Genomic DNA, 16,089 nt, shown 5'->3' with positions numbered 1-16,089 from the left:
TCTACTACTACCTGTTTATTTGTTTTTTCTTTTTCCCAGTAGTTTCATATTGTATAAAAGTTGAGAATAGATATACTGAATTAATGGTTATTTTTAATATTTTTCTGATAGAAAGCAAGAAGATTGCTGTCTTTCTTTTATTATTGGTAAACCTTTTAGTACTCTATGGTACTACTTCTTATAGTATTCTGTGTATATGTACTGTATCCATGTGTGATGTATGCATTTGCCTCTTCAGCTAAAAAACTGCACTTTAATATTAGAAGATATTTTAGATCTATTCAGAAAGTGCATGCTTATGGAAACTAAATTAATAGATAACTATTTAGATTATTTTTATTTTGCTAATATTCATGGTATTATACAAACTATGCTAATCACTGAGAGAACTCACAGTGCATTCAGGGTATGAGAAAATTAGTGTTAAGATAATTTGGATGGTCTTTTATTATGATGTACCTTCCATCTGTGACCCCACTCATGTTATTTTTTTTTCCCCAAAATTGCACTTTAGGCATTAATCCAGAATTTAAATAAACAAAAAGCTACGATGAAAATTTATAAGAATCTATGGAAGAAACTGGCGAAGACTTATAGAACTGATGATACTAGGGCATTAAGGAAAAATGGTGATGACTTCAATGCAGCTTGGGCTAATCTCAACCAACGGTAATTTAAAGACTTTATTGGTTAATATTACACAGTCAATGTGGAATATAATTTCTTCGTATTTTGTAAGTTAATGCTTTATCCAAAGACTTAAGCTATGGTTTTCAGAGGTATATACAACCATTTTATTGTTGTTCAGTCATTCAATCATGTCTGACTCTCTGTGACCCCATTTTGGGTTTTCTTGGCAAAGATACTGCAGTGGTTTGCCATTCCTTCTTCAGCAGATTAAGGCGAACAAGAGGTTGAGTAACTTGACAGGACCAGTGTGTGAGACTGGATTTGAACTCAGGTTTTCCTTATTCTAAGCCCAGCACCCACCAAGCCATCTAGCTTGTCTCCATGCCACCATTTATTTATGACTTATTAAGTCTTTGTCATTAACAAGCAAATCAGTAAGCATCTATTGAAGACCTACTATGTCCCAAATGCTGTGCTGGCAGTACTGGTGATAAAAATGCAGAAAGGAAGCAGCTACTGTTCTCTTGGAATGCTCATCCTATCAAGTGCTTGTCATTATTAATAACAATCATTATTGTTCTAGCTACTGGGCAAGATTACAAAAGCAGGTATTATACCTGTCTTCCTTGAGTTTGACTTTTTTTTTTTTTGATTCCTTTTGATAGCAAACTGGACTAATATTATGTGGTCTATATCGTATTTTTAGAGTGACTCTTGCCTTATCTTTCTCAAACAAGCATCTGCCTTGGAATTTCTCCCTAAACAATTATCAGAGTTTGTTATTCATTCCATTTTTGTTTGCTTTGTTTTCCTATTTCTCTCTGCATACTTTGTTCCAAACATTGCCCCACTGCTTTGATGCTGTTGAATGCTATATATGAGTAAATGCGTATCACTGAACTTTATTGGGAAAGTTTCCTTTCCAGCAGTTCCCTTTAACAATGAAGTTCGACGTCTATGCCTCTCATCCTGCCCCGCCCCCCCAATATCAATAATCACATCTTAGTATAGAAAGCTAGATAGAAGATTTGAGTCACTGTTCTGTTACTATCTGTACGTTTCTGGGCATATCATTTTTACTAAGTCTAAATTTACTCCTATGTAAAGAAAATGAAAACGAACACTGTAATGCACTTTTCAATAAAGCTAAGTCATTCTTGTCTTTCAGTCCTGGTAGGTCAATTTGGAGAGCATCTTATCTGTGTGGGAAATCGTTGTCTTCAGCCTCAGTGAATACTTGGGTTTCAAGAACCACAGTCTTTAACTTCTGCTTAAAATTTCTTTCTTATGCTTGTCAGTGCTCCAAAATATTTACTTGTTTCTTGATTCTGAGAATGACTCAAAAGGTCTAAGTGCAATTAGTCTCTCCTCTTCTCAGACCTTTGGATACATGATGTAATTTACTTCGTGGTATTTTGATTTCAGAATTCTGCATTTGACTAAAGAAGATAATATTGGACTCCTTTGCAATTCATATTCAATTCATAAAGCATAGCCAGCAATTTAGAAATGATAGTAAGTTGTTTTTCCTTTTATTTTTGCAACAATCTAGAAAACAAATTTCTGTAGCGATTCTGCAGATAGAATTGTTGTTCAGTCGTCTCTGACAGAACCCTTGGACCATAAAGTCCATGGAGTTTTCTTAGCAAAGATATTGGAATGGTTTGCCAATTCTTTCTGCAGTGGATTGTGGCAGAGAGAGGTTAAGTGCCTTGGCCAGATTCACACAACTAGTTAGTGTCTGATGTCACATTCGAACTCGGGTCTTCCTGACTCCTGACCCAGCTCTTTATCTGTTGGGCCATCTAGCTACCTCCTATAACAATGCTGTAAGGCAAATTAAAAGGTATGAATATGGTTGAAAGAGATTAGACTTTGGAAGAAAGAAATCTAGTGCAAATGCTATGTTTGGAAGAGATTTTTAGGAGAAAAAGCATGTAATATTAAGTTCTCTGTGGCTCACTGGAGGAAAGTCCTGTTTTGATATTACACCTGTTGGATATGACAGTGGGTTTGGATGCATGAGCTATAAGCCATGACTGAGAGGAAAAGAACAGCAGGATGCCCTCGTTAGCAAAGAAAGATGCTCCTTAAATATAGGTTTCCTACATAACAGCACCATTTGAGGAGTAATCTAACCAGTGAAGACTTTTGCAGAGGATAAAACTTTCTAGAAAAATCGACCACTTAGGAATATAGACCTGCTTTATTTAGGACCTCTAAATCTTTTTTCCTTTGCTTTGTAAATATTTTAAGACTGCCTACAGCAATAGCTGGGTTAGATAGAGTAGGCAATTAAAAATGGATTATACTCAAAGATAATACTTCCTCTCTCACAGCAGGGGAACACAACACTCACATTTTCATTCAGTTGTGATAATGCGAAAGACAACTACTCTTTCATCAACAGGATTTTCAAAACATGAACTTATTTTTAAATAGATATATGGTAGTTTATTGGAGCATCATGCTTATTGGAGACATATATATAGTCACATTGGTTGAAGTCTTTCAAATGGACATGACCTTCCTTCCCTCTTTCCCCAGTTCCTTCCTTCCTCCTCCCATCCTTCCCTGCCTCCCTCCCTCCCGATCCCATCCCTCCCATTCCTTCCTTTCCTTTCTTCCTCCTTTCTCCTTCCCCCACCTCTTCCTTGCCCCCCTCACCTCCCTTCCTTAGTTTGAAAAAAAAAATGTACATAAAGTAATAGAAAATCCTCAACTATCCCAGCTGCTTGGGAAATCATTTCTGCTTATGAGATTTCTAGATAGGTGAGTATTTACCCATTTAACTGCTAAAACATTTAAAACTCTTTGGCACGGATTTTTTCTTCAATTTATTGGATTATCCTCCTATCTTCTTAAACAGTTTATTTATTTGATAATTAGAATGATCCACAGTTTTATTTGTAAAGTGTCTTTGTAGTTAAATTCCCCCCTGGGTCTTCTTTTTTCCCTGGGGGGGTACTCTTTTCCATCATTTATTAGAAATCTTTAGATTCTTAGAAGTGGAAATGACCTTAAGTAAAAGAGTGTCAGAATGTTGGCTTCAGGATAGTTATACCCCACCAACTGTATAAACAGATCTTCTTTCCTCAACCCTCCCTCCTTTCCCTGGCCTCCTGGGTGATAGGTAGAGTTTCTATATAGTTGATAGGGTTCTAATTAGATGAAATGTTACATGGAAACCAACAGCCATAAGCATTGTATAGTGGTCCCTGATATATGAAAGTGATTAAGAATTCTCAATTAAATCTTCTATCGATTACTTGTATATCTTCCACGTATTTTGTACCTTTGACATAGTGTCACTGAAGTTGCATTTCATAGAATTTTTCATTTTAGCAACTTGGAATATTTTCTTTGTCTTTCCTATTTTCTTCAACTTTACAGAGTGATGTAGAAGGTTCAGGATAAAATAAAGTTATTCTGACTACTTAATGTCTAAACTAAATAGATAAAATAACTTTTTAGAGCTATGCAGGTTTAGTCATCGACAGCTAAGTCACACAGCATTGGCTAGAATGCCAGGCCTCTAGGCAGAAAGACCTCATTTCAAATCTGGTCTCTGAATCTTAATTAGCTATGTGACCCTGGGTAAGTCACTTAACCCCATTTGCCTTAGTTTTCTCATCTGTAAAATGAGTTGGAGAAGGAAATGTCAGACCCCTTCAAGTGTCTTTGACAAGAAAACCCCTAATGGGATCATAAGGAGTTGGACGTAATTGAAAACTGATTCAGCAACGGTAATATTTTTTCTGTATGCTATCGTAAAATTCCTAGAACCTGGTGAATTTAGGTCGTTAGTCATCAATTTAGTTCATTTGTTGCACAATGCATGTGCTCACATTTGTTTTCTGCCATATTAGTTGTTAGAAGAAGTATATAAGGAAGTCACTAAGTTGCTGTTCACTGGTTTCAGTCATATTTGAATCTTTGGATTCAAATTTGGATTTCAAATTTTGGATTTTCTTGGTAAAGAGGAAATTGAGGCAAAGAAGGTTAAGTGACTCCAATGACACATAGCTAGTCTAAGGCTGGATTTCAGCTTGGGTTTTCCCCAATTTCAGGCCCAGCGCTCTTATCCACTGTGCCCCTAGCTGCCTTCATTAGCTAATAAGCAGTTGCATACCATTTAACTGTTGCTAACCTTTCTCTAGTTCTTCAATCAGAAGAAATGATGTCAGATCAGGTTTTCAGGGCCATACACACATCTTTACCATAAATCCCCGTTCTGATGATTCATCCAGGCCTATATATAAGTGAGTGAATCCTCAAAGTCTATGTCAGCTGAGATTTGTCTGTCCAACCCTGTAGTTCTGAAACTTCTGGCAGCAGACTGTTTAGATTTTCTAAGAACCAGCCTATCTGAATGGACATGGCTCACTCACTGAGTAATGAAAGTCTTTATCAAGTTCCAGAGGTTTATCATCTGTCCTGGCACAGTCAATATCTACACTCATTGTCAAAGGTCTTTTGGTTTCTTAAAGTGACTTCATCTCATTTCCGAGTCATTAATACATATGTCATGAGAAGTAAGAGAGCTACAATGATCCCTTCCACATCATGGGGTTTAGGGGCACAGTGCCCCAGTGATCTGAAAAATCCGCCTAAAATTCTTTGGCCCTACCAGGGATGAATTGTGAAATATTATGGTATCAAAAGAGAAAATATGTTGATATTATACAATACTGTTCATATATTTTATGCATTTCTCAGTCTCTAAACTCACATTTTCTGCATCGTTTGCTGGTCTTCACGTGTTGTCTATGATTTTCACACAACTCTGAAAACATTTTCACTTAATTTCTTATGTACAACTGTAATATATCAAAAACTGCAAAGGGGAAAATCATGATGTCGAAGGGATAACTGCATAGGAAATCCCTTATTGAATGAAGTCTCGTTTTTGAGGATGGTTCTTCATTTTCAAAATTGTTTCAATTGAGTTTCTCTTTAAGTCATTTTGTTTAGCTGGGAATATGGGGAGAGAAAATAACGCTTATGAAATGACTGTATTGAATGCCCCCTTTCCAAATTCCCATACAATAAGTGCCCTTTTGGGGTATGCACAAACATTAAATGTTATCCCCAAATAAGAATAATAACTCAGTTTTTCACAGGAGTGATTTTGTAATTTGAATTTTTTTGTGCCTTCACAAATTAATATTCATATATGCAAATAGAAAATTCTTACTATTCTTGTTTGAAGGAGGAGAAAGGAAGTTTATAGAGGGCCTACTTTGTGCCAGGCACTGTACTAAGTGGTATGGAAGTATCTTGTTTGATCCTGAAGTGCACCAAACATATGAAGGGATGGGTTTCTCAGCTACTTTTGGTAATTGGTAAAAAGGAACATTCCTTTTTACATTATCTATTAACTTCATGTTCATCATGTACATAACATTGGACGTTATTTAAGGTTTGCTTGTCTGTTGTTGCTTCCAGCGCTCGAGGAAGACAAATTTGCTTAGAGGTGGACCTCAGGTCAGTGCAGGCCTCCTTCAAGATTATGGACAAATTATGGAATTGGTTGACGGAGGCAGAAACTTCAATTAATGTACTTGCCAATGCGATTGAGCAGGAGGATGCTTTGGAAGAGTGTGTTTCGTACAAGAAGCTGAACAAGCAGTTTGAGGTGAGTGATTCTGAACCCAGCACATTGATTCATAGCTGCACTTTACATTGTGTTTTCTTTTTCCAATTACTTGTAAAGATAGTTTTGAACATTCACTTTGAGAAGATTTTGAGTTCCAATTTTTTTCTCCTCCTTTCCCTCTCTCCCTTTGCCCCTCCCCAAGCTGGCAAGCAATTCTGATAGGCTGTATGTACAATCATATTAAACATATTTCCATGTTAGTCATGTCGTGAAAGAAGAATTAGCGCAAAAGGTGAAAACCATGAGAAAGGAAAAAAAAAAAGATATGGTATGCTTTGATCTGTGTTCAGACTTCATAGTTCTTTCCCTGGGTGTGGATATCATTTTGCATCATGAGTCATGTGGAGATCTAAGGATCATTGCATTGCTGAGAAGAGCCAAGTCTATCAAAGATGATCTTTGCACTGTGTTGCTATGACTGTGTACAGTGTTCTCCTGGTTCTTGTCAATGTTATTGTTCTTGTTAGGAGGTAGAAGGACCAGTAGGGAAAGGGGTGAATCTTTTCCTTGTTATGAGCCTAGGGGCACTTAAAATAGAGTCCTGATTTTGCTAATGTGGTAATCAAGATGCTTATTCCAGATGGATGTATTTTTCTAGTTTCGTAACTGCTACATGCATCCCTTTTGTGGTTATCCTCATTTGACCTAAAGTTTTTTCTTCTACTGTTTAATTTATTTAGACTTCAGAATGTCTTCAGAGAACATAGACATATACTTACACACATGCATATATGTGTGTGTATACAAACGTATTTGTGTGTGTGTGTATTTCCTCCAACTACCCTAATACTTAGAAAGGTCTCATGAGTTACAAATGTCATTTTTCCATGTAGGAATGTAAACAGTTCAACTTTAATGAGTTGAATTAATGGCTTCTCTTTCCTGTTTACCTTTTCATGTTTCTCTTGATTCTTGTATTTCAAAGTCAGATTTTGTATTCAACTCTGGTCTTTTCAACAAGAATGCTTGGAAGTTTCATTTTCTTCCACTGAAATATTCTATTCAGTTTTGCTGGGTAGGTGATTCTTGGTTTTAATCCTAGCTTCTTTGACCTCTAGAAGATCATATTCCAAACCCTTCAATCCCTTAGTTTAGAAGCTGCTAAATCCTGTGCTATCCTGATTGTGTTTCCATGATACTTGAATGATTTCTTTCTGGCTGCTTGTAATGTTTTCTCTTTGAAGTGGGAACTCTGGAATTTCATTACAATATTCCTAGGAGTTTTCTTTTGGGGATCTCTTTCAGGAGGTGATTGATGGATTCTTTCCATTCCTGTTTTACTCTCTGGTTCTAGAATATCAGGGCAGTTTTCCTTGATAATTTCTTGAAAGATGATGTCTAGGCCCTTTTATTTCATCATGGCTTGAAAAGCTTTACCTTCATCTCTTTTTCTTATGGTACAGTAACATTCCATTCCATTTGTATTTCCTTTTTTTTCAGCTGTTACCCAATAAATGGAAATCTCTTTTGTTTCTGGTCATTTGCTTACCCTCAAATTACTAATTGGAATATTTTGGCATATAGAAGACTTCCCCCTTTGTCTGTGACATTCTTGGAATTTAAGTGATATTGCTGTTTCAAGCTTAGGGGCAATTTAGTTTTGTAAGCTAATTTCCTATTGCTTTTTTGGGCAGTTGGATCAATTTTCAGCACTGGAAACGGTGTTATTCATGCACTTGTGTTCCCGCCGTTTCTAGAGCATTCAGTATTTTCATGTTTTATCATCTTTGGCAGTTTTTTAAAAAAATATATGACATGAGACTTCAAAGTTGTTTAATTTTACAATTTCTCTCTCTTAGTGAATTAAAACATTTTTGATATTTGTTGATAGTTTGGTTTTCATTTCTTCCTTTTCAAACTCTTTGTATCCTTTGACTACTTCTCTCTTGGGAAATGGCTCTCCTAGAGCATCTTCAAAGGACTCTTAACTATTTTTATTTATCAGATAGGCCATCTTAGTGTTGGAGGCCATGATATGTTACATTGTTGGTTCTTTGTGACAGTGTAAAGACAGTCCAGTTAACTTGACACAGCCCCAAGTAGTTGTCCAGATTGCTTTTATATGAAAATAATTTTTCCCCATTTCTTTTTAAAAACAATTTGGTGGTATATTTATAAATAAATGGTTATATTTGTGGCCATGTAGGTCCAGTATAGAGGGCTCAAGGCATTTATGTGTGTGTGTGTATTAACACCACCACTTTATCCCCTTTTCCCCAGAAGATCATTAGTTTCACACCATGTCGTTGTTAATTTTTGCATGTATGTGCAATGTAAAGGAGAGGAGATTTGACTGTTTGATACTGTTTCAAAGTATCTCTTATACAGTTTGTCATTTTAATATTTAGATGCACAACTTATACTTTATCATCGATGTTCAGGCAGCATGCCCTTATTATTTTTACTGTACTGAGCATATCCTTGTATTTATGTAATTTGAAAGACTTTAAAATTTGTAGCAGATTCGCCTGTATAATATTGATTAGTACTTAAAATATATTCTTATATTCATGTCTAAAGAGAGATTTGGAAGAATATATTAGAAATAGTAATAATTTATGGATAAAACCAAACAAGTCTTTAAGAAGAATGTAAGGAACTGTTAATGTTTCCTATCTAAAGAGTTTAACCATTCCTCCTTATGTTATTATATTAGGGACCATTTTTTTACGATGACACATGGTCATTCAAAATATTTAAAGAACGGTCTTTATTATGTAGGGAGAAATGAGAGGAGAAGTGAGAAAAAATGGAGGACTAACACGCTAATGTGAGGATTTTTTCAGAAAATGAGCTACAATATACATTTTAGACTAATGTTTTCAAGGAAAACAAAGCAATTCTCATTACACATAAAATTTGAGAAATATTTTGTTTGCATATGTGTTAATAACCTACAAATGCCAAATAATCCATTTATTTCCCTTTAAGGTAAGCCTCTCAAACCCTCAATTTCAAGTATTTGTTAATTTAAAAGAAAAATTAGATAACCAAACTTCTCCCCCAAACTAAAACCTTACCTTTAAAGGGAAGTAAACTGAAAGCAAACTTAACATAAAAGCAGTTGTTGGAGTTTGATTTTATGTACACAGTTTAAATGACGGTGTAAGGGAACCCAGGGTATTTTGTGAAAGGTGAACGAGCCAAAGCTGACGACATTCCTTGTACACAGCTTAGAATGTGTCAGGTCTTAGGGACGGCCTAATACGTAGCCATGATAGAACCGTGAGAAGAGCAAGTAGACATTTTCCCTGTGTTCAGATGAATCTTGGATGAAATGGAGGTAAGGTGTGCTATTGTTAGTTTGAGTTCTGGAAGGATGCTACATTTTTCTGTATCCCATGTTTTTAATGGAAAAGTATTATCTTGAGCAGCATTTATTTCATTGACCCACTCCAGGGCTGTCTCAAGTTGCTTCTAACTCAAGTAATCAATTCTCTTAGTGGTAGAATGGTAGCAGAAGCATGTGCTCTTCAAATGAATATATGTTTGACTTTAATATTTAGTAGTTAGGAATAGGTGGGAAAAGAAATAGGAACTGAATAAAACACAAATTCGAAACCAACTTTCTAGTAGGCTATTTCCCCTAATATTTTAAAACATTGCCATGTTCCTCACTAAAAAAATTCTTAGTGTTTCTCAAACTAATCAGTTAATAAAGAATATTTGTTGAGCCCTTGTGCTCATAATATGTTTTGCTTTTTAAATATTTTATTGACACATATTTTAAAATGTTCTAACTTTCTAGTTTCTCTCACGTTTTGTTCATAGAAGACTTTTTTATGAAAACTAAATACAGTTAAGTAATACAAATGAATTGTGATTGTGATTCTAAATCATGTCCCCAAATGAATGTCTCATTCTGCACCTGTGGTCCATTACCTCTTTCAAAGAGGTGCAAAGTGTTCATCCATTTTCCTACATGTCTTCCAAAACCATGATTGTACCCTGCTTTGGTCAAAGTTCTGGTCTTTCTGAATTGTATTCCTTTATAGTACTGTGGGAAATTCTTCAATTTCTGCTTACTTTCTTTGTAGAATGTTAAATATTGAAGGGTGCAGAGTTGTATGAATAGTTTAGAAAATATTAGTCATTCAATCTGAGAACCTCGGAGATATCTAGTCCAATCTCTTCATTTATTATGTTATAAGAAGTTGAAGCCCAGAGAGCCATTTCTGCCCAATATTCAAAGCAAATGAGTAGGAGAGCTGGACTAGAACCTAACTCTCCTGATTCCTGGGTCAGTGATTTTTTTTTCTCCCCCACCTTGCCAAAAATTTCCCTGGAGAGAGATAAAATATACACATGAAGATCCTGAAAAACACTGGACAAGAAAATATTCCTGAAAGTTAAATAATGAAACCTTACCATAATGAGAATCTACATGATCGATAAGAGTCAATGTGACCACAGTTCAGCCAAAGGCCAAATAGGTAGAGAACATGGACTGATGTGGTTAGTTCCCTAACTTGTGGGTTCTTGTGGGAGGTGGGATGAGAGGTAGGACTCAAGGATAGTATATGATTTGAATAAGTGAAGAAAGTAAGCTGTTCAAATGGGAAGAGGAAGGCAGTTGGGTGGTGCAGTGGATAGAGCACTGGGCCTCGCATTTGGAAGACTCATCTTCCTGAGTTCAAATCTGGCCAAGTCACTCAACCCTGTTTGCCTCAGTTTTCTCATCTGTCAAATGATCTGGAGAAGGAAATAGCAAATCACTCCATTTTCTTTGCCATGGAAATGCTACATAAGGTCACAAAAAGTCAGACACGACTAAAAATGACTGAAAAACAAAGTGAGAAATAGTGCAGACATGCTGGTTGTGATTTCATGGATAATTCCACTTGTAAAGCATGTTTCATGAAGTTCTGCCTGTTTCAGTCCTTCTTTGACACTAATTGTTTTTTTCAGTGAATGTCAATGTTACCTTGGCTTGTAGAACCAAAACATGACGTTGATTGCATGATTGGTAAGGTCATGCCACAGACAAGATGTTTTCCTTGTTGTTCAGTTGTTTAGTATCTGACTTTTTGTGAACCCATTTGGCATTTTGTTGCTGGTTTTCCATTTCCTTCCACAGCTTATTTTACAGATGAGGAAACTAAGGTAAACAGGATGAACATGACTTGCATAGGGTCACACAGCTGGCAAGTGTCTGAGGCTGGATTTGCACTTAGGTTTTCCTGACTCCAGGCCTAGGGCTCTTTCCACCATGTCATCTAGCCTGCCCCACAGGCAAGGTAAACAACTGCAGTTTTTCTGTATTATAATTTTTATAGATACCGTATACACGTAGCAATGTATTGATATAATAATATCCATCATTAAATATGTCAATCACCAGTTTTCTGCTATTTAATATTTAATATTAATATCCAAACTATCTTGTTGATAAAGTTATCTTTGACATTTTTTATCCTTTATTACCACCAATAAAATCCTGCTCGGTTCTTGATGGCATATTTTTAGTTTTGGTGTTCAATTGATTTTCTTTTTTTGGTGACTGAAATCTAAGGGGGAGAGGCTTTGATTTTACTAAACTCATTAGCAAGCATTTTTTGAGTATCTACTGTGTGCCCTGTACTTTGAGGAGAGTAAGTAACTTTGTTAAAGTATCTTCACCTCATGATTCTCCAGTGTGCACTCTCCCATCATTTGGTCTTTAGCTGCGTAATTGACATTCCATCCTGGCAGTTCTATAATCAATGCCTTGGCATATTCATTCCAAACAGAGGGAGGCGCCATAGGCTCAGGATGTGTTCTAGTAGAGGAATGCAGAAAAGAAATGAATGGTACACCACTGGCTGGTAACTGAGCAGAAAAAAACACTGTATTAGAGAAACATTGTTAGGTATTTGAAGCGATATTGAAGTAAATACAGAAAAGACCTGAGGAAATAGGTAAAAATGTTTTAAGATTTATGAAGATGAGGTTGTTTGTGTGCCCTTTACTGCACAGGAAGACTAAGCCTTCTTGCAGGATACCTTTTCTGATTTACTTTATATAGGAATAATATGACAATTGCACCGTATGATGAAACTGTAATATTACACAGGTTATTAGTTTGAGGAAGACAGTGACAATGAGAAACATCTGGCTTCTATTTCTGGCTGTGATCGTTGACCAAAGCATTTGATCACTCTGTTATTTTCCTCATCTTCAAAATGGGAATTAAATCTCAACTTACTTGCTTCAGTTTTCACTTGTGACAGTGACCCTAAGATGGTTTAGAAGGTCCCACAAGGTCTAATCATATAGTCTGCCTTCTTTTTCTGCCCATGCATTTTATTCTTCTTTAAAATAAACTTGAGAACATAAAGCAACCTTTTGAAAAGGGAATCCTAATATTCTGGAATGACCCATAAAATAGTCTTTTATTAATGTTACTTCTTAATTAGGTAAGCCCTGACATATTCTGTTTAGTAATGGCTTTACTTCCCGGTATGGAAATGTGTGTTTTGGATAGCTCTTTGGGCAGATCTGCTTCAGTGTTAAGCAAAAACATTTGCACCTCTGCAGTTATGCTTTCGTTCATTTGGTTAGGTTTTTTTTTTCTTAGATAATCTAGTTTTGAGTCCTGTCCTCGTGTGATTGATTAGCCCTTAATGTATGGCTTGATACCATTAGAGCCAGGTATCCCTCTGTTCTTCTCTGAAGATTTATAACAGAGCCTATTATTCACTCACTCAACAGTGCTCTTCCCGAGCTGCATTTAGCGTGGGAGTGAACACATCCTTCTCCGGAGTGAGGGAGTGAATGCCTTTCTATCTCCTAATATAAACCAGCTCCGAGGGATGAGCTATTGTGATCTGTTGGAGCTGTCTTCCCAAGGGGCTTCTGCTTTGTCTCCGCAGCATTCATGTTTCACTTAATGTCCTTCTTGGCTACCAAGCATGCTCCTCTATGGCAACAGACAGCACTGGGCTCAACACCCGTGCTGAGCCGAGCAAACACTGGCTTGGGGGAGCATCTGTCAGGGGCTTTCTGTTGGGCGTCTACGTGTGCTTTTTAGATTGAGAAGAACGTGAAGGTGTAAAATCCTTCTCCTTGGGAAGCTACAGCTTGTACCTCTCCAATGTATTCCTGGAAATGAGCATGCTCAGAATATTGGCAAATCCTTGTTCAGTGACCAGGAGGAAATGAGCATTGCTCTTAATTTATCATGCAAATTCTGCGGTGTCTTCAGAAGTGTGGCAAACTTACAATGATGGCTGTGGTGAGAACATCTCTTCAGAAAGTTGTGGTTTTGTTGCATCGTTTACAAAGGATGGCAATTTCTTCTCCTCGGTACCAGAAGCTCTGTAAGGTAATTGTTCCCTGAAAATGAACGTCTCAGGAGATTGATTCTGACCCCTTTTTCAAGCTTTAAAAACTGCCCTGAGAGTGATGGCATTGAGGTACTTTGCAGAATGCCACGTTACACAATTTATTTGGCTGAATTGTTTGTGTAGTTACATTTGGGCTAAGAATTGTAAATAATATTACAACTTTAGTGAATGCTGTCTTTTCTAATAGACGAAAGATTGTCTTGTTTATGATATTCTACTGAAGTGTTTGCAGAGAATGTAATTAATCGGTATTTTAAAAAATACTTTGTTATTCTTCTGAAAAGCATCATCTTACTAGTGTAAGCATTTTACTGATGTAAGTGTCAGAAAAATTAAAAGTAGATCGTATAAAATATTATTTTACCCTATTTCTATAAAACCAGTCCCCCTCCCAACACATCTTTCATTCTGTCATCTCATTAATTTTTTCTGTTTTTAAAATCAGAAGCGCATTTAGAGAACCATGGAAAATTGTTCTCTTTAGAGCTTGTTGCCTCAATTTTAGAATGGTTCCTTTTTTTTTTTTATTTAAGAAGACTCCTTTGTCAGTAATTATATTAGATATCATAATATTGAAGTGTTAGAAAAGGATGTCAAGGGTTTTCCAGTTCCATCTCTGGCCCCGATCTCTCTCTTTTTCTCTCTGCTTTCACAGGTGGTCCTCTCTGCAAGTCTGGGCACTTCCATAGAGTGGGAAGAACTTAGAGTAAAACAAGTGTTATCTTGTAAGAAAAACTGAGCAGGAAAAGGGAAGTGATTTAAAAGTTTCGAATTTCAGTTTGTCACTCCCTAAATCGCCCATGAGTTTGTACATCAGCCTCTCTTTTGAAGTTAGCACTGTCAGTGTTATTTGTGGAGAAGCTATTATTTATAATTTAGAGATAAGTCTTATTCCTATAACTTTTTCCAATGACTTGCTGCAGAATTCCATTTTAATATTAGTGTCAAACCCGTTTTCCAAAAGTTCCTTTCAAACATGATATTCTCAAAAACTTGCATTCGATCCCTTGTCAGACACACCTGTGAGCAGAATGAAACTTGGGGCTTTCCATTTTCTCCTAATGTGGCTAATATAGAATATAAAAAGTATTGAACTTTATTTGCATGGCAAGTTTCTATGGTGCTTGAGAGCGAGGTGGACAACCAAAGTATTGTCTTTCGATTCCTTTATTTTCTTTGGACTTTGGCTAAAGCAGTTTTTCCTTATAGAAAGTTTTCCTTGGGAGATGTGTAGCAGGTTATGATTGACTGAAGTACTGAGGCATTCTTTGCAAGAACCTTCAGAAATATTTCTTACTCACTTGATTAGCTAAGCGAGGCTTCATAGATAGGATTTAATAACAATGTCAGCTGAGATAATCTGTATCTTTCATTTCCAATGTTTGATTCAGTGTGGTGTGTTTCAGTGCATGTCAAAGAATAAATCTGATCTGCTCAAAGCATTTTTTCATGCAAATAAGGCAGTTTTGTTAATAGAGAAGAAAAGCTGATTCACTCATGCTTTTTTTGTGAAAGAAATTACAAGCATGAATACATAAAGCATCCTTTTTTTGTTTGGAGCTGGGTCACTTCACTGATACATTTGTACAGACTTGCACAATCGATCATTTGTCTCCCTTCTCAGACAGTCAAATGACTCTACTAGGTACAGCCACAAAAGTTAGCTAAGCCAAACATGGTCAGCTGCAATATCAGTAAAGGAAGAGGAATGCTTTAATTAGTTTGGCTAATAACATCCCAAATAAAGGATACCCCAAATTACGATAGAATTTTGTTTACCTTGACCTGTCACTGGGATTTCGTTAGAACAGAACAGCCATTTAGGGGAGGGTTACTCTTTGGGCAGATTTCTTGAGAGTTTCCTTTATTTATAACATGTGCTATCTCAGTCTGAAAATGGTATTTATGTCACTTTGTGCAGGAATTGATCCTGCCGTGTACTTTTTGTACCACTGCTAAATTAGCTGCTGATGCAGCTAACAGAAGAAGAAATTTACAATCCCAATATTTTCCAGCAGGTGTCAACATAAGGCAATGCTAGCAAAGCTCTGGTTTAAGGAACCAAGAAACTAAAAAGGAAACTGGCATGAATATTGTAAGTTAAAACGACCTAGTGGGAGATGGATGCATAGCATTCGTTTTGTTGACCTGAGCAAATTTATTTTCGACATTGACAACCCTGAAATCTGTATGATGTCAGTGGGGTACAATTAGATGGCTGAGAGTTGCTTGCCTTAATAGTTGCTTAGTCATCGCTACTCCTCTGAAAGATGTTTCATAGCGGTGACAGAAAACAATTCTACAGCATAGGAATATTTTTTTGTAGTTTGTCATCTATAATAGAGTTTAATTGAATTCCATTTGTTATTAGTCTTCATGTATTAAAGGGATAAATATCATGAATTCATGTTCTTATGGACAGCAAGAACATTGGAACATTAGTACAACTTGGACATTTTACGGATGAACAAACTA

General features: G+C 36.3%; 1 protein-coding gene across 1 annotated transcript in view; it reads left to right on the top strand.

Moving 5' to 3' along the window:
• The window catches only part of LOC140526967 (utrophin-like), a 77,252-nt gene that overhangs the window by 43,879 nt on the left and 17,284 nt on the right, over positions 1-16,089 (top strand). Inside the window, exons 12-13 of the mRNA XM_072643581.1 lie at positions 515-669; positions 6,079-6,268. Of these exons, the coding sequence (XP_072499682.1) occupies positions 515-669; positions 6,079-6,268 (345 nt within the window). The remainder of the gene's footprint in view (positions 1-514; positions 670-6,078; positions 6,269-16,089) is intronic.

The sequence above is a fragment of the Notamacropus eugenii genome, chromosome 2 (genome assembly GCF_028372415.1).
Source record: "Notamacropus eugenii isolate mMacEug1 chromosome 2, mMacEug1.pri_v2, whole genome shotgun sequence".
Taxonomy (NCBI): domain Eukaryota; kingdom Metazoa; phylum Chordata; class Mammalia; order Diprotodontia; family Macropodidae; genus Notamacropus; species Notamacropus eugenii.
The sequence above is the reverse complement of the archived record's forward strand: the minus strand, read 5'-3'. Positions and strand labels throughout refer to the sequence as shown.